The sequence below is a fragment of the Lynx canadensis genome, chromosome D1, assembly GCF_007474595.2.
Source record: "Lynx canadensis isolate LIC74 chromosome D1, mLynCan4.pri.v2, whole genome shotgun sequence".
NCBI lineage: Eukaryota > Metazoa > Chordata > Mammalia > Carnivora > Felidae > Lynx > Lynx canadensis.
In genome coordinates this window covers 100,059,032-100,077,982 of record NC_044312.2, presented here as the reverse complement: position 1 = coordinate 100,077,982, position 18,951 = coordinate 100,059,032, and the positions used below count along the sequence as shown (strand labels likewise).

Here is an 18,951-nt window from a genome sequence, read left to right as displayed (position 1 = left end):
AGAGACCTGCAGATAACTGCGACGGGCAGGGGTCGTAGGTGGTATCTGGCTGCACGTGCCTCAGAGCTGAGTAGTTCGGGCAGGGAGGGAGGAACAGTGGCGCTGGAGTGGCAGTGGGGAGCAAGCAGGACAGCTGTGCCCCACTTTGAGGCCCCAGCACAGAGAGTGTGGTAGAGAGAGCTTACCACCATTAGAGAGGACTCTGGGGGGTGTCATCAGGGCAAGATCCAGGACCCAACTTTAACCATAAAACAGGAAGGTGAAGCAGGTTTTCAGAGACGAGGTTGAGAGTCCAAAAAATTGTGCTGATGACGTGCCGTGAGTTACCAGAAGCAAAGCAGCCCTAGGAAATTAGAGTTCACATGGTGCGTACAGCTTCGGGGGTGGAAAAGATGCGCTTTGAGAGAATGGGTACAGTAAGCAGATAAGACACCCGAAAATCAAGGTTGGAGGAAATAAAATGCAAGCGTCAGGTCCAGGAGAAGGAGAGGGAATGCCTGGAGACACGGGGAAAAAGCAGGAGAGGGTAGTATCATCGAAGTCAAGAAAGAAACTCAGAAAGACAGCATTGTCAAGTATGGGGAATGCTACTAAGAGGTCAAGTAAGAACAGGACTGAGGAATCCACTGGAATTGGTGTGTTGACCTTGGTAAGAAGAGGGCAGGTTGAAGAGTATGAGGGAGATGAGGAGATAGAGAAGACATGGCCATGGAGGGGAAAGGAGAGATGGTGATAGCCGGATAGTGGCAGGAATGGGGTGATGGAAAGGGAGAGGCCAGGGAAGAGCGCATTTGAATGTTGAGGGAAGGCTTTCGCAGAAGGAGAGATGGACACAGAAGGGATATACTTGAGAACATCAGAGGTTGCCCTCGAATTGCTGGAAGGAGACTCGCTCTTCAGGGGAGGATGCAGGCAGACTGGTAAATGAGCTGATGAGAAGGTAGGGCCCTCCCAGCACGGTGTTTTCTATGATCCAGTGCTACCATATGGCAGAGTTGCGCCTGAAGAGGTCTTCCCTGCATCCAAGAGGAAGTCACTGAAAAGGGAAAGAGTCACATTTGTTAGGGTCACCATAGTATGATGCTGTAGTACTGATAGTAGAGGCATTCCACTGTAAGTAATGGGGATGCATGGTGTGAATTTTCTTTATAGTGGTGTTCAGTTACTTTGAGTGTCATCGTCCTAAATAAATAAGCCATCAAGTTTGGAAATGCCTCCATTTTAACAGAGAATCATATAGTAAGATTGGAATTTTATATGGTGCTGTGGTTGGCAAATGAATGTATCGTGATGGTTTAGATTCTAAAAGTTGATCTGAATTTGTTTACCCAAAACTTTGAAATTGGGAAAGTTCATCTGGAAGCCACTTCCATATATTTCAAGACAACAGTCAGTTGGGAAAGCATAAACTGTTTAAACAAATGTCTCTTTTTTAATAGGAAGACCTCTGGAGATACATTGGAGCTGGTGGAAGAGTCACTGGACGTAAATCTGTTGAATAATGCAGTTCGCCTCAAATTCCAAAATTGCAGCCTCTTACCTGGAGGGGTTCACGTCTCTGAGACTCAGAATCATGTGATAATCTTGATCTTGACCAATCAGACAGTGCACAGATTACTTTTACCACACCCTTCCCGGATGTATAGGAGCGTAAGTTGGTTAAGAGTAATATCCTTTATTTCCCAAGTTACTCTGGTTGTCACACATCTAATGCTGGAGCAATATCCTTTAGAAATTGAAGGAAAATTGGATTTCTTGGTAGCTCTTACCAAGCATACTTTTGATAGTTACAATTTAAAATGATCAGACACATTTTTAAGTTGAAATAATCTTGATGAAAAAGAACAGCTTTGTTTCCAGGCTCAATTGTTTCTTTTAAAACTTTTGTCGCCATTGAAAGGAACTGAGCAAAATTCAGTTTATTTTGATTTAACAGATTTTTCTTTTTAATTACTCCACAGGAGTTGGTAATTGAAAGTCAGATGCAGTCAATATTTACTGACGTTGGAAAAGTTGATTTCAGGGATCCTTGCAACTCTCAATTAATTCCAGCAGTACCTGGACTCTCCCCTAATTCTACCTCCTCGGCAGCTTGGCTTGGCAGTGATGGGGAGGCTCTGTTTGCTCTTCCGTCTGCTTCTGGGGGAATCTTTGTTCTTAAACTACCGTCTTATGACATACCTGGTAAGAGTGGGAGCTGAACTTGGATTTAACTTTAAGCAAGGAATGTTGGCAGTAAAACAGACCTTAGAAGACCATACCCATCATCCAAGGCAGGAATTGCTTCTCTACTCCCCCTGAAATTGATCATTCAGTGTTGCTTGCCAAAGGAGTCTCTAGTGCTTTTACTGTTTTTTGTTTTGTTTTGTTTGTTTTCTGAGAAGGTAAGATTTTATACAGCGGATGAGGAATTGTAAAGCTTTTCAGAATGTGGGAAGACATAACTGTAAGACAGCCTAGTCTAAGGCCTGTAGTAGAGATGAGTTGACTAGTTATCTACCTTCAGGTTGAGGTACTATCACTAAAATAAGTTAATTGACACAAGGAAGTTCGGCTGCTGATAACCTGCTCCAAGTCACCACTGTCTCCTGCCTGGATTATTGCATTATCTTCCTAAATATCCCTCAGATCTGTTCTTACCCCTCTACAGAAACTTCTGAGATACACTTAAATCTAAGTAGAGTCATGTCACTCCATTGCTCAAAGCCCTCAAGTGAGGGTTTGTTCTTCATATCATTCTGAATAAACCCAGAGTCCTTACGTTGGCTTTCAGGGACCTCTTTTTTCCCCTTCGCCTTCTCTACACCAGCCTCATGCTTCTCGCAATTGCAATTCCTTGAACATACTGGGCATACTCTTACATCAGGGTTTTTGCCTGAGATAGTCTTTCTCCAGCTGCCAGCTTGGCTCATTCCCTTAACTCCTCAAGGTCTTCACTCAATGTTCCCTCAGTGTGTGAGGCCTTCCCTGACCACCCTTTTCCAAATTGCACATACACACATAGCATTCACTGTATGCTTTCTGTTTTCACTTATTACCATTCTGCTTAGTTTGTGAGCTGTCTCGGCTTCTGACCTTCTCCCAGTGGAATGTAAGTTTTATGAGGACAGGTGTTTTTTTTTTTTAATGTTTTGTTTACTGCCACATCTTCAGCACCTAGAACTGTGCCTGACACATGAAAGGAACCCAATGATTCTTTTGGGAAGAATGACTGTTCTGAGCAGCAATCAGGTTACTATTTGTAACTGTTTGGCAAAAATTTTCCCTAGCAATATGTTAGTGCTATTTTTATTAATGCAGTAATGATTCAAGATATTTTAAGTGTGATGTATGTGGAAAGGTACATCCTAAAACCCTCTTATTCAGTATGGAAATGGAGAAGCCTGTCACCTGTTATAAGGACCTTGTTCATGATTGGATGGATCCTTGTTTTTGAGTTTCTCTGAGTCTGATCAAGAGGTGCCTTGGATGTCACTGGTCTGTTTTCAATCTCGTAGGGATGGTGTCAGTTGTGGAACTAAAACAGAGTTCAGTAATGCAGAGACTGCTTATAGGCTGGATGCCAACAGCTATCAGGTAAGTGGTGTCTGGTGGGCAAACCAAAGGGCCCAAGAATTTCATTTTTGCACTGGTCAGGAACTATTAGTGATTCTAGTCTTATTCTAAGGCAGATAAGCATTATACTGGAAAGGAGAAGAGTCTGCAAAATATCACAGTCCATCTGAGGAGAGCCACACCTCAGACATCTTGATAGCAGAAACTGATTTTTTCTATGTTTTCTCATGATATTCAACTCAGTGCTCTGCCCTGACTCACTAATTTTGTGTAAAATTAGAAGTAGGAAGTTTCTGATGATTAAAACTCTATTCCTTTCTTATGTAGAGCCCTTTAAAGTATATCATAGTGATTGGTTATAGACCAAGTAGAAAATATAGTTGTCTGATACCAGCATGTAAACTCTTGGTTCCTTGTGTTGACTAAGAGTGTACATTTATAGGGGCACCTGGCTGGCTTAATCGGTAGATCATGCAATTCTTGATCTTGGGGTTGCGAGTTCATGCCCCATGTTGGATGTAGGAAATACTTAAAATCTTAAACAAAATGGTACATTTATAACTTTCTTTTATCTGTTTAATTACAAGTTCTAATAATCTTGGGGTGCCTGGGTGGCTCAGTCGGTTAAGCATCCAACTTCGGCTCAGGTCATGATCTCGCGGTTTGTGTGTTCGAGCTCTGCGTCGGGCTCTGTGCTGACAGCTCAAAGCCTGCAGCCTGCTTTGGATTCTGTGTCTCTCCATCTCTCGGCCCCTCCTCTGCTCATGCTCATAATAAATAAATGTTAAAAAAGTTTTTAAAAACAAGTTCTAATAACCTGATAGTTAGAACACTACAAGCCTAAAATTGGGCTTTATGTTTTTAGAGGTGACCAGGGGCCTTCTGATCGTCCCCTCGCTCTTGCTGTTCATTGTGTCGAGCACGATGCCTTCATCTTTGCTCTGTGCCAGGATCATAAACTACGAATGTGGTCTTATAAGGTAAATGCTACATTTATAGTTACTGTAAGTTAAAATAGCATTGCGAATTGTGAGAGAATTGAAGTCAATCTTGCTGTTTCTGTCAAAGATTATTAAGATCACTGAAGTTTGGAAATTGCAGGCCATTTCTACATTCAGACAGTTTCATTTAGCTTTTTCATACATTTCTCCCCTTTTTTATATATTTTTAAATTATGAATCCTACAGAATTAAGATATACAGAGAATAATCTTCACTTAAGAGGAATGAATGTGTTTTGTAAATGCAAGTTGATAAAACAGTTTTCAGGATTCATACGCAAAACAGATGATCTTATTTATCAGACTTAAGAGACATTTTCATCTCAGACTTTAAAAAAAAATCTTTAGTGTCCCTCAGCAGATAAAAGAGGAGTGCTAGGTGTGATGAGTGCACATCCTTTCAAAGGGGAAGAAGTTTGTTTTTCCTGACTTGGATATTCTTTGATACTACTTGTTGACTTATCTTGAGCAGGACCAAATGTGCCTGATGGTGGCCGACATGCTGGAGTATGTTCCTGTGACTAAGGACTTTCAGCTCAGTATTGGAACTGGACATAAGTTACGGCTTGCTTATTCCCCTTCCATGGGACTCTACCTAGGGCTGTTCATGCATTCACCAAAACGCGGACAGGTATGAAACAAATAAGACCTGTATCAAGCTACACTGTATGTACTGATGTGGGCAAGTAGCGGGAGATACATTTGAGTCTATTTAAGCTCTTCCCACCAACCTAGGTGTTTCATGTGTTGTTTCTGTGGAGATGATGGGTTTTGTGCTAATGTGTGAATCAAAAAAATCGTGAAGAAGTCGGGGTGAAAGGGAGTAGAGAGTTCAAAGGAACGTGAAAGGAAAAGTTAACCAAAGCTAAATAAGAAAGAGACAGTTTGGACATCTGGGTGGAAAAATGGAGTTATGAAAGGGATGCAGGTGTTACTAAGTGGTTGGAGGGAAGTTAATTTTTAGAAATAATTTTGCTCGTCTTCCAAACACTAGCTGTTGTATGTAGATGAGGTATTTAGGATGTCATATAATGGTAATCCTGTAATAAACAACCATTCGTTGGATATTCTGTGTTTGCCATGATGCCGGGCCCCTTATGTACATTAATAGCAAATACTTGGACAGTGCTTACTCTGGGCTCACACGCTTTATGCATGTTATCCATTTAATCCGGATAACATTTCAGTGGGGTAGGGTCTGTCCTCACTGTGCTAGAGGTGCCCATCCGGGTGCCTCTTCACCCTTGTTGGGCTCTGATGCCCAACTACAGGTTGCCCCTCCATATGGATGCCTTGTTCATGCCTTTTGAGCTGATACTCTGCCACCCCTATTCAGTGGTCACCCTCCTTCCCTGCTTGGGCTTTAATCACCAATACAGACTGCTACCCTATGTGAACACCCTCCTTGTTCTGCTTGAGTTTCCACCCTATACCAGGCCTTCCATATGTGTGGAAGCCTTCACACTCTGCTCATGCACCTACACTCTAAGCCAAATGTGGATACTCTTTTTACCTCCTTGGGCTCTTGATTCATCCATCCTATGACCCTGACCTCGGTCTCAGTTTCCTCCAGTAGTCCACAGAACTCAGGGAAACAGTAACTTACATTTGCCAGTTTACTATATGACAAAGGATACAGATGAACAGCTAGATGAAGAGGTATGTTGGGTGAGGTCCAGAAGGATCCTGAGTTCAGAGGCCTCTGCCCTGTGGTGTAGGAGTTTGCCACCCTCCTGGCACATGGATGTGTTCACCAATCTGGAACCTCTCCTTATACCATACTTTAGGGATTTTTATGGAGGCATCATGATGTAGGCATAATCCATTATTACTAGATTTCCAGCCTCTCTCCCCACCCCAGAGAATGGGGGTGGGGGCTGAAAGTTCAAGCTTCTAATCATGGCTTGGTCTTTCTGGTGACCAGCCCTAATCCTTGAAGCTATCTAGGAGTCATCTCATTAGAACAAAAGGTGTTTCTGGGGCGCCTGGCTGGCTCAGTAAGTAGAGCACGAGTAAGTAGAGACTCTTGATCTCAGGGTGAGTTCGATCCCCATGCTGGTTGTGGAGCCTACTTGAAAAAATAAAAGGCATTTATCACCCAGGAAATTCCAAGGGATTCTAGAGCTCTGTATAAGATGCTCCTATCATCTTCATCATTCAGGAAATTACAATGGTTTTAGCTTAGTGCCAGCACCCAGTGGCAGAGACCAAAATACATTTATTATTATTATTTGATAGATTCTGATAGAGATTATGTTGGTTCTGTAGATGATGCTGGAAAATATTGCCATCTTTGCAATATTAAGTCTTTTGGTCCATAAACATGGAATGTTTTCCCATATGTTTACATCTTTAATTTCTTTTTACAATGTTTTATAGTTTTCAGAGTAGAAGTTTTGCAGTTCTTTTGACCAGTTTATTCCTGGATATTTATTCGTTTTAATGCTAGTGGAAATGAAATTATTGAAATGAAATTATTTTCTTAATTTTATTTTGAGATTACTCAGTGAACGTTTATAGAAATACAGTTGATTTTTGTATCATTGGTCTTGTATCATGCAACCCTGCTGAATTATTTTATTAGTCCTAATAGGGTTATAGTGGAGTCCTTAGAACTTCCTGTATACAAGATAACCTCATCTGCAAATAAAGATAGTTTTATTACTTCCTTTCCAATTGAATCAACTGAATGCCTTTTTTTTTTTTTTTTAATTGCCCTGGATAGATCTTCCAGTACAATATTGAATAGAAGTGGGAAGAGCTGGCATCTTTGTCTTGTTCCTGGTCTAAGGGAGAAAGCTTTCAGTGTTTCACCACTGAGTATGACATTAGCTGTGAATTTTTCATAAAGCCTTTTATCATGTTGAGGAAGTTCCTTTCTATTCCTAGTACTGAGTGTTTTTCTCATGCAAGGGTGTTCAGTTTGCTGCCATTGCCTTGATTCATTATAAGGCACCAGTAATTTTACCCTCTTATTTAGGCTTGTGCATCATCAATGCAAAAATATCAACACAGATATTGCAGATAATGTATTCTTATGAAAAGAGTTTTGGCCTCGCTGATCCCCTGAAATAGTCTATGGTCTACATTTTGAGAAGCACTCCTCTAAAAGACTCAAAATTGAGTGTAGGAGTGGTGTGAAATTGAGCAGAGCTGTTATCTCCTTTCTTTTGAGCATTATGGTTCTATTCATGAAGCCTAAAATCAGATAAACCTTTTTGGCAGTTAGACCTACTCATGTTATGGTGAACTTGTAGACTTTTTTCCCCCCTACACAAATCCTGCTCTTCAGCCTGTATTTTCCTCTAATAGGCACAGTTGAAATTTATTTTTCCTTTGTCTCTAATATTTATATCCATTCCTATTCATTTGTTTCTGGTGTTTCCTTTGGTTCTTTGGATTCTAATTCTTTAGTAAGTGTATTACTTCGGTTATTTCCAGGATCTTGTTCTCATTGATCATACAAGCTGCCATCTGTATTTCATCTAAGACCTTAATACAACTCTCAAACAGAAGTCCTGTAGACTGTGGTGTGTGGTCCACAGACTGGTCCTGGGCCACAAATTCTTGTTTACCAGTTTGCAGTAAGATAGCTACAGAACATGAGAGTGAACTTTCAGATACTTTCATAGTGGTTTGACATTGCTACAGATGTCCACATTCAAGATTCCTGTATGTTATAAATAAAGTATCAATCTGCAACAGGTTGGAAATTAAATAAAACAAAAAACTAGTCCTTTACCACAGGTAATTTGAGAAGCACTATATGTTTGGCCAGCATTTTTCCAACAAAAAATACCTTGTTTTGCTATCTACTATACACATATTGTGGTGATGGACATGTAACAAAAAAAAATATATGAAACATGTTTACCTTTACTATGAGTGATGAACTGATGAACTTTGATACTTTGTTGTTGTTGTTGTTGTTCTTGTTGTTTGAATGCTGGTTGAGACCTGCTAAATTGATTTATATTCCACTAACAGGTTGAGATCTGCAACTTGTAAAATACAGCTCTAGACTAGGATGAATATGAACACTGCATATATCTTTTTTTTATTTTTTTTTTTTAATTTTTTTTTTTCAACGTTTGTTTATTTTTGGGACAGAGAGAGACAGAGCATGAATGGGGGAGGGGCAGAGAGAGAGGGAGACACAGAATCAGAAACAGGCTCCAGGCTCTGAGCCATCAGCCCAGAGCCTGACGCGGGGCTCGAACTCCCGGACCGCGAGATCGTGACCTGGCTGAAGTCGGACGCTTAACCGACTGCGCCACCCAGGCGCCCCGCATGTTGATTTTTTTCAAGTTATGAATTATTAACTTGTGTTTTAACAGTTCTGCATTTTCCAACTGGTGAGCACTGAGAATAACCGCTATAGTCTAGATCACATTTCGTCCGTTTTCACTTCTCAGGTAGGTTGGATCATCCTTTGCATATCACTCAAGTATAAGAAAGAATTGGCTGACTTAACTATGTTGTAAAGGGACGGAAATCTTAAAATGAAATATTTACTGATAGATGCAGACCAAATTTCATTTGAGTTTTACCAAGTTCGTGTGGTACTATCTTCTGTTTTTATGCTTTTGACCTCCTATTAATACAAATTTAAGTTGCTGTAAGCTATTCCTCTTTCATATTTTAACCCCTTTCCCCCACATTTCCTCCTAGGAGACACTGATTGACTTTGCCTTAACCTCTACGGATATCTGGGCCCTGTGGCATGATGCTGAGAACCAAACTGTTGTGAGATACATCACCTTTGAGCAGTATGGATCACTTCCTCTGTCGTCTTGCCTCACCCCTAGGGGTTCCATTCTAAGAAAGCAAGAGAGCTTGTTATGTAGAACCGAAGTCAAGTGTTTGCATTTAAAGGATTCAGTCCTGGGTTTGCCTACTGTTAACTATTTTCCAAAATTCCTCCTTTTGCATTTTGTGATGTTTCTTACCTTTTGGTTTTAGAACAAAATGAAGGATTCTTAGGGTTGGAATGGGATAAAATACCATATTTCTTGGGAGCAATAGCACCTATCTAAAATACTTCTAATTTGGGAGTTTACTCTGCTTCTGAGCAGACTATTTCCAATACCCACAACTTCCAAAAGATACTGCAGCCCCTTTGGGTTCTCAATTTTCTCATTATAAGAGAGATTGATTGCACAAGTATAGTGCTCTTCAAGCTTTTTTGTTTTAAACAGGAAACGCTTTTTTTCAAAAGATAACGAACTCCAATATATAAAACTAGTATTTTGTGAGAATAAAATTATAACACAGTTTAATGTTATTGTTGGTTATCTCTAATATTAGATATATTTGGTCTCTAATATTTTAATGTACATAATAGTTTTAAATGTTTTAATAGCTACAAAATACATTTGAAAAAAATTTCTTAATCAGACACTTATATACTCCTGAAACACCCTGTGCAGGATTCCCTGGAATATAGCTTAATGTCTTTGGAACTAAACTAATTGAACTTTAGGGATCCCTCATAATCAGTCCTATACTCTAGACTAGAACTATAGGGATAGTTGCCCCAGATGGTTGAGCCACATCTCAGATAATATGAGCGTACTCCTTATAGATGGCATTCAAACAAAGTGGTGATAAGCAAAGAATCTGGTATCAGATAAGAGTATGAGTCCACTTGTGAAATTTAGCTGTGACAAAGCCTTACTTTTCCCATCTACAAAATGTGGGTGATACGTCCTTCAAAATTACCATAAGGCTTATAAGAATAATATCCTTAACTGTGCCTAGCATAATATCTAATAATAGTAAATGCAAAATAAAAGTTAGCTATTGTTTGTAGATTTGTGGTTAGAGTGTTCATTTCAGGAAGATGCCTGTTAAAACTGGTAAGAGCAAGGGCACGCTTGGCCAGCATAGTGGAGCGTGGGACTCTTGATCTTGGGGTTGTAGGTTCAAGTCCCATGTTAGGTGTAAAGATTACTTTAAAATAACATTCTCTCAAAAATAAACATTAAAAAAAAAAAATTAAGGGGCTTCTGAGTGGCTCAGTCGGTTGAGCGTCCAGCTTCGGCTCAGGTCATGATCTCACGGTTTGTGAGTTCGAGCCCCATGTCGGGCTCTGTGCTGACGGCTCAGAGCTGGAGCCTGTTTCAGATTCTGTGTCTCCCTCTCTCTCTGCTCCTCCCCCGCTCGTGCTCTCTCTGTCTCTCTCTCAAAAATAAACATTAAAATAACATTAAAAAAAAAAAAAAACTGGTAAGAGCACTTCTATAAAGCCAGACTGTTGACAATAAATTTTACTTATTTATTTTGAAATCTTCAGTAGATCAACAGCATCAGCTTTTAGTCATCATTTTTATGTAGACTGATGGCCTTTTTTGTTTCCCTATAGTAATGTTGCAGGTCAATGGAATTCAGTTTTTATGCACTCTCTGCCAGAGGAAGAGATCATTATCAGAGATGATCAAGACCCCAGAGTAAGCAACATTAAAGTCTTGTGTAAGAGGATGATTTACCCTGATCATTAGTTTGAGAAGAACCAGGTGTATTAGTCCGAATTCTTTCAGCTGCATGTGAAAGAAACCCACCTCAAACTGACTTAAGCTTAAAAGGAAAATATTTGTGCAGCTGAGAAGCGGAGAGTTACCTGGCTTCACCCAAGGCTGGAACAGTGCCACAATGCCTTCAGGGCTTGATTTCTCCTTTGTATTTTGTTTTCCTTCTTGTTGGGTTTATTCTCAGGCAGGCTCCCTGAGCCTATGCATTGTGTGAACTACGCATTCTATGGACCCCAGAGGAGAGGGAGAACCACTGTCCCTGGTCCTGAAGTAGACTCTCATTGGCCTGGCTTGAGCAGTGTGCTGATTTCTGACACAGTCACTCTGATCAGAAAGAATAGAATAATCTGCCTTAGCATGAGAAACATGTCCAACGTGCACCTTGTTCTTGTGGAGGTGGTGAAGTCAGTTGAGTATGGGGAATATGGGTAGAGGAGAAATGGTTCCCCCAGAGGAAGGTAGGGATTTGTTAGTAAAAGAAGGGTAATGGATCCTGGGTAGGCGTAAACACTAGGTGTCCACTAGTGTTTATAACCATGTTGGTACATGCATATAAGCTAGAAATCAAATAAATTCTGGTAACAGTATATGCTATGAGGAAAATAACTTTAAAATGCAGTTGGGGTGCCTGCGTGGCTCAGTGGGTTGAGAGCCCCAACACTTGATCTCAGCCTTGGTCTTGATCTCAGGGTCATGAGTTCAAGCCCCGCATTGGGCTCCACACTGGGCATGAAATCTCTTTTTAAAAAGATGATAATTCCGTAGAGAGCAAAACAGGCTAGTCTCCCTATTTTTCAGAGATATCCTCAGGTTAAGAAGAAGAGAAAAAGGCATCAGTTGATGCCTTTATGTTAAATGAGGTTGAAGATTATGGGCCCTGGGTCACCCCCCAGAACCCCAGGAGAAGGAAGGAAACTTGAGTGAAGATTAGTCAGATTTGCTACTTCCTGGCAAATCTGAATTGTGAAATTTGGGTAAAATATTTGGGCAACTTAAGACTTTCCATTTTTCTTCTCTCTACTTCATCTTCCAAGTAGTGACAGTTTATTGCATTTTTTGTTTGTTTTTACATGTAATGCCTATTGGTTCCTTTTATATGTGAGACATAAGATGATTACTTTATGGATGGTGGAGAAACCAGTTTAGCTTAATTGTTCTCTTACCAGTGTGTATCGCCAATAAACCTGTGTTCGCCTTTCCATATAAGGTTGGCATTTCACAAGCTATGTTTTCTAGTGGAACCCAGTAAAGTACTCCATGAGGAACACGCTGATTTCCTTATAGTATGCCTAGTTGGCTCAAACACACTGTAGTTTCTTCCTTAATGTGAAAATATAGAACTGCTCTAGTACTTGGTATTGCTCAAATACAGAAGGGCCATGTTTTTATAATGGAAACTCAAGTGTTGGCGCTAATGTGATTAATTCTTCCTTCAAATTTTTCCAAATTTTACCTATTTAGGATGATACTAATTTTTGTTTTACTGTTCTAACAGGAGATGTATTTGCAGACTCTATTTACACCAGGACGATTCATAAATGCAGCTTTATGTAAAGCTTTACAGGTCAGCAAGAAAAGATTTAATGTTTATTTAAGACTGTCTCTTGTATAGTCATTGTATAATTAATAATTACTATTAACTTTTGTTTTATATACACAAAACAAACATTTTTGCAGTTAACGTATGCATGTGTTTATAAATGTCAGTGTAATTTTTTTTATGTTTTTTCCACTAAATAAGACTCCCAACAGGAAGGTAGAATTGTGGGTACTTTCCCAATGACTACTGAAGCATACTAGTAGTTGAAAGAGAAATGTGTGCTTACACTATTGTAAAAAGATACCGTACTATACAGCATATAATCTCTGTACTTGAAAGAAATTTAAAATGTTTTCTTCGTTAGTTTTGATAGTACTCTACATTTACCTTTTTGTTAATACAATGAAGGTCTGATATGTTCAGATTCAAGAAAAATCTGAAAATTGAATCTTCAAAGTCACATGGCTTAAGAGATACTTAATGCTTTATAAAAAGATTCTTTACCTTAAAGTCACTTAGAGGGGCACCTGGGTGGCTCAGTCAGTTAAACATCTGACTCTTCGTTTTCGGCTCAGGTCATGATCTCACAGATTGTGAGTTCGAGCCCTGCATTGGGCTCCAAGCTAACAGTGCTTTGGATTTTCACCCCCCCCCACCCCTCCCCTGCTTGCACACACTCTCTCTCTCTCTCTCAAAATAAATAAACTTTAAAAACAAAATTAAAGGGGCACCTGGGTGGCTCAGTTGGTTCAGCATCTGACTTTGGCTCAGGTCATGATCTCGCGGTCTGGGAGTTCGAGCCCCACGTCAGGCTCTGTGCTGACAGCTCAGAGCCTAGAGCCTGCTTTGGATTCTGTGTCTCCCCCTCTCTCTCTCTGCCCCTCCTCTGCTCACACTCCATGTGTCTGTCTGTCTCTCTCTCTCTCTCAAAATAATAAATAAACATTAAAAAAAAATTTTTTTAATTAAAAAAAAAATAAAGTCACTTAGGCTTCCTTAAATTGCCAATTAGTTCGTGGATTTGAAATAGAATCGTGGGGCACCTGACTGACTCAGTCAGTAGAGCATGCAACTCTTTATCTCAGGATTGTGAGTTCGAGCCCCATATTGGGTGTGGAAATTACTTAAAAACAAAATCTTGGGGTGCCTGGGTGGCTAAGTAGGTTAAGTGTCCAATTCTTGGTTTTGGCTCAAGTCATGATCTCGTGGTTCATGGGATCGAGCCCCGAGTCGGGCTATGTGCTGACAGCAAGGAACCTGCTTGGGACTCTTTCCCTCCCTCTCTGTCCCTTGGTGCCCACACATGCGCATTCTTTCTCTCTCTCTCAAAAATAAATAGGGGTTCCTAAGTGGCTCAGTCAGTTAAGCACCTGACTTTGGCTTAGGCCATGAATTTGGGTTCATGAATTTGGGCCCCACCTCGGGCTCTCCACTGTCAGCGCAGAGCCCACTTCAGATCCTCTGTCTCCCTCTCTCTCCCTCCCTCCGTCCCTCCCTCTCTCTGTCTGTCTCTCTCTCTCTCTCTTCTCTCTCTCTCTCTCTCTCTCTCTCTCTGCTCCTCCCCAGCTCATGTGCTCTCTGTCTCAAAAATAAACATTTAAGGAAACTTTTAAAAATAAATTAATTAAATATGATAATCACTCATAGACTTGAAAGACCCCTTAGAATCTCCTAACCTGACCCTCCACACAAAGAAACACCTTCTGAGGCTTTTAACAGACAGCTTTTCAGCTTCTAATTGTCTCTGCCTCCAGTGACAAGTTTCTCACTGGCTCTTGTGGAGGTCTTGTTCCTGAAGTGTATAATTTAAAAGTTCTTCCCATTTGGATCAAATTTAGTCCCCATGCTTTTGGTGAATTCTTTCTTTTGGAACTTCATAGAACATGTCTCTCTTCTAGAAAGCAACTTTTCAAATATTTCAAGAATCTTTCCGTATTGTCTTTCTCCAAGTACACGCAGTGCCTTAACTTTCTCTCAGGTGATACCATTTATAGACCCTTGACCTTTCTGTTACATACATTCTTAAATATCTGGCTATTACATGTTTGCTGTTTTCTCTCTGATAGAACTTCAGTGTGACATGATCACTCTCTCCAAGATGGTTCGTTTGTTTGTTTAAGTTTATCGGTTTATTGGGGCGCCAGGGTGGCTCAGTCGGTCAAGTGTCGACTTTGGCTCAGGTCGTGATCTTATAGTTCGTGAGTTCTAGCTCCACTTTGGGCTCACTGCTCTCTGCACAGAGCCTGCTTCGGATCTGCTCTTTCCCTCTCTCTTTACCCCTCCCCTGCATGTGCACGCACTCTCTCTCACAAAAATGAATAAACATTTAAAAATAATGATAAAGTTTATTTAGAGAGAGAGCACTCCAGCAGAGGAGGGGCAGAGAGAGAATCCCAAGCAGGCTCCATGCTGTCAGCACAGAGTCCAACATAGGGCTGGAACTCACAAACCATGAAATCATAACTTGAGCCGAAGTCAACAGTCAAACGCTTAACTGACTGAGCCATCCAGGTGCCCCCAAGGTGTTTTTTCTTTTCCTCTCATCAGCCTTCTTCCTTGTTAACAACAATTAAATGTGTATTTCTTATGGTATCTCTTGCACACGGAGATATTAAACAATCACTAAAGACATTTATTAAATGCTTTCCTTTAGGAGAGTCATTCGTAGTAGAGTGGCCAGCCACATGACTACTCTGGCTTGCTTTTATACCAGTCTCAGGGAGTGTGTGTTTAACATCATTTTATAACTTCCCTCCAGCTAAGCAATGGCCTTTCCAGAGCTTTTTGGTTTTTTTTAGTAATCCAAATGTATCCTGTTATAATTCTGTCAGATTCATGGATATCTATAGTTCGTTCTGGTCTATAGAAATGATTTCAGAGGTGCCTGGGTGGCTCAGTTGGTTAAGCATCTGACTTCAGCTCAGGTCACGATCTCACAGTTCGTGGGTTCGAGCCCCACATTGGGCTTTGTGCTGACACCTCAGAGCCTGGAGCCTACTTTGGACTCTGTCTCCCTCTCTCTCTCTGCCCCTATCCCCTCATGCTCTATCTCTCTCTGTCTCTCAAAAATAAATAAATATTCTTCAAATAATTTTTTAAAAAGAAATGATTTTAAACTTGCTATGATTTTACTTACAGAAATTATTTGCACAGCATTAGAAGTAGATGGGTATTTTAGGCATGTTCAGTTTCTATTGTATAGTTACGTATTGCCTCCGTGCCTTCTAAACTGAAGTTTTTTTCATTCAGTTTTGGATGATATATAATACTCTAAAATGTCTCTCTTAATTTTAGATTTTCTGTCGAGGAACTGAGAGGAATTTAGATCTTTCCTGGAGTGAACTGAAGAAAGAAGTCACTTTAGCTGTTGAAAGTGAGGTGAGGTTTGGGTAGAGAACAAATGATAATTTCTTGATATAGGGTAGATTGGTACTGGGGAATTGTTCAAATAGTTCACTGCACCTTGTTAGTAGGAAGTATAAATATTTAAACCTTTTAATTAGAGAATTATATATATATATATATTTATATATATATATTTATATATATATAAAATCTATGGCATGTAAGGCCTAAGGGATATTCATTTGGTTATAATTTAGTAAAATGATATTAGGCAGTTAGGTTTTGGAGAGAAAGATCCCAAATGGTATTAACAGTTTCTTTTTTGTCTTCTTGCCAGCTCCAAGGAAGTGTAACAGAGTATGAATTTTCCCAGGAGGAATTTCGAAATTTACAACAGGAATTCTGGTGCAAGTTCTATGCCTGTTGTCTTCAGTACCAAGAAGCCCTCTCTCATCCTCTTGCCCTGCATTTGAATCCACACACAAACATGGTGTGCCTACTGAAAAAAGTAAGGAAGCTAAAACTAATCCTTAATCGTCTAATCCTTTAGACGATTCAGTGGATCTTTCAGAGTATCAGTCTGTTGTATGTTGTAGTTAGCTTTTTAGGACTTTGTATGTTTTTTCTTAGAATTCTAGTTCATTTCTATTTAGATAGTCTCCTGCGTTATTTATAATTTTCTTGCATTTTATTTTCTTTATCTTATATATTGATTTCACATTTAAAGAGCTACAGGAATAGCACAAAGAACTTTTGTATACCCTTCTTCCAGATTCATCGTTTGTTAACTGCCATTTGCTTTTCTTCCTTCTATACGTTTTTTTCTTCCTGGGCCACTTGGGAGTTAGTTGCAGACATTATGCCCCTTTGTCCTTAAGTATTTTACCACATATCTTAAGAACAGAGTATCCTTACGTAACCACAGCACAATTTAAAGATCAGGTAACTCGATATTGATATGGTATCATACAGTTACATTCTGATTCTACCAATTGTGCCCATAATTTTTCCTCTTGATTAGGGTCTGATCCAAGATCTTGGGTATATTTGGTTGTTATGTTCATTTAGCTTAATCTAGGGCTTTTGTCAACCTTTCTTAGTCTTTCATGACCTTGATATTTTTTGAAGACCATACCTGTTTTATAAAGTGTCCCTCAGCCTGGATTTGTCTGGTATTTTCTGCTGATAAGAATCTGGTCTCAATTTTTTTTACACCTATAAACGTTAATTGAAAAAAAGCATAACTGGAAGATTTATATTTCCAGGGGTACCTGTCTTTCCTTGTGCCTTCCTCCTTAGTGGATCATTTGTATCTCCATCCTGATGACGACCTTTTGGCCGAGGATGAGGCAGCCATATCTGATGGTAATAATAATTACTGTGACCATATTTAGCCCCTTCCTACATGAACCCTGTGCTTTGTTTCAACTGGATGCAAAAAACATTGATTGCCACGATGACCTCTCCTGGTCAGTTTACCACAATATAGATGCTATAAGGAAAACTGAAGAGACCTAAGCATCTCTAAGACTTCAGATAGATTCTTGACATTTAATTATTAATATTTTATTTTAGTATAATGTTAATCAGTAGCTCTTCATTGGCTTGAGTCATGAATATTAACTTTCTCTTACAGATGTGGAAGTTGCTCGGGACGTCATGTGTCTTATAAAATGCCTTCGGCTGATTGGAGAGTCAGTAACTATGGACATGTCAGTAATGATGGAAATGAGTTGTTACAACCTACAGTCTCCAGAAAAGGCTGCAGAACAGATTCTGGAAGATTTGATCACTATTGATGTGTAAGGAGAATTTAGGGTAAAGTGCATTTCCTAATGAAAATTCAGCAATTTTTAGTGCCAGTGTCAGGTTTTTAATGTACATTCAAGTACGGACAATAGTGGCTTATGGATAAAGTGAGCTGTCATGGTTCTAAATAGGTGTTTCCCCTTTTAAGCAAAATCTAACATATGAATTCAGATCTGGAAGCTAACTCATAAGTTATGGTCAGTTAAACTACTAAGCTATGAATTCTAAAACAGAAAAGTATTTTCTCACATTCATTTTCTGTCATTTCTGAAAAAAATGAGGAAAAATTCTCTATATGAAATAAAGGTATCTTATATGCCAGAGTGATTATCTCCATTTCTTTATTGTGTAGCTGGTCTTCCCGTTTCGTAGAGCATTTAGTTTATAGAACATAAACAGTCTGCGTTACCTATTCTCAGTAGTAATGGTTTTCTAATTGTCCTTCTAGAGAAAATGTGATGGAGGATATTTGCAGTAAGCTACAAGAGATCAAGAACCCAGTCCATGCCATTGGGCTACTTCTACGGGAGATGGATTACGAGACAGAAGTAGAAATGGAAAAGGGGTTCAATCCAGGTAAATGACAAAAAGCAAACATGTCTCTGATTTAGAGAAAGCAATTTAACTTCTTTTAACTTTTCCTTTTTTTTTTCCTCTTAATCATAGCTCAGCCTTTGAATATTCGGATGAATCTTTCCCAGCTATATGGTGGCAGCACAGCAGGATATATTGTGTGCAGAGGTGTGTGCAAAATTGCCAGCACTCGCTTCCTCATCTGCCGAGACCTTTTGATCTTACAGCACCTATTATTGAGGCTGGGCGATGCGGTAAGTATGGCTTGAAGGAAAACTTGTAAAATCTACTCACACAGAGCAGAATGTCAGCCCTATGAGCGCAGACTTTTGTCTTTGTCCACTGCTCTGTCACCTATGTTTGACCTGTAGTAGGTGCTCTATAAATATTCGTTGAATTAAGAATGAGTAAACAGTATAATCTAAAATTACAAATTAAGAACGTATATGAAGTGGGGCGCCAGGATGGTTCAGTCAGAAGAGCCTGTGACTCTTGACCTCGGGGTCATCAGTTCGAGTCCATCCCATTTGGGGTATAGAGATTACCTTTAAATAAGTAAGTACATACATACATACATACATACATACATACATACATAA

General features: G+C 39.7%; 1 protein-coding gene across 1 annotated transcript in view; it reads left to right on the top strand.

The window, feature by feature from the left end:
• Positions 1–18,951, top strand: part of NUP160 (nucleoporin 160) — a 50,526-nt gene that overhangs the window by 4,503 nt on the left and 27,072 nt on the right. The window contains exons 4-18 of the mRNA XM_030333775.1: positions 1,440–1,650; positions 1,962–2,184; positions 3,498–3,576; positions 4,421–4,535; positions 5,028–5,186; positions 8,893–8,970; positions 9,227–9,324; positions 10,920–11,004; positions 12,581–12,649; positions 15,920–16,003; positions 16,308–16,478; positions 17,236–17,335; positions 17,607–17,772; positions 18,228–18,355; positions 18,446–18,606. Coding sequence (XP_030189635.1) covers positions 1,440–1,650; positions 1,962–2,184; positions 3,498–3,576; positions 4,421–4,535; positions 5,028–5,186; positions 8,893–8,970; positions 9,227–9,324; positions 10,920–11,004; positions 12,581–12,649; positions 15,920–16,003; positions 16,308–16,478; positions 17,236–17,335; positions 17,607–17,772; positions 18,228–18,355; positions 18,446–18,606 — 1,927 coding nt within the window. The remainder of the gene's footprint in view (positions 1–1,439; positions 1,651–1,961; positions 2,185–3,497; positions 3,577–4,420; positions 4,536–5,027; positions 5,187–8,892; positions 8,971–9,226; positions 9,325–10,919; positions 11,005–12,580; positions 12,650–15,919; positions 16,004–16,307; positions 16,479–17,235; positions 17,336–17,606; positions 17,773–18,227; positions 18,356–18,445; positions 18,607–18,951) is intronic.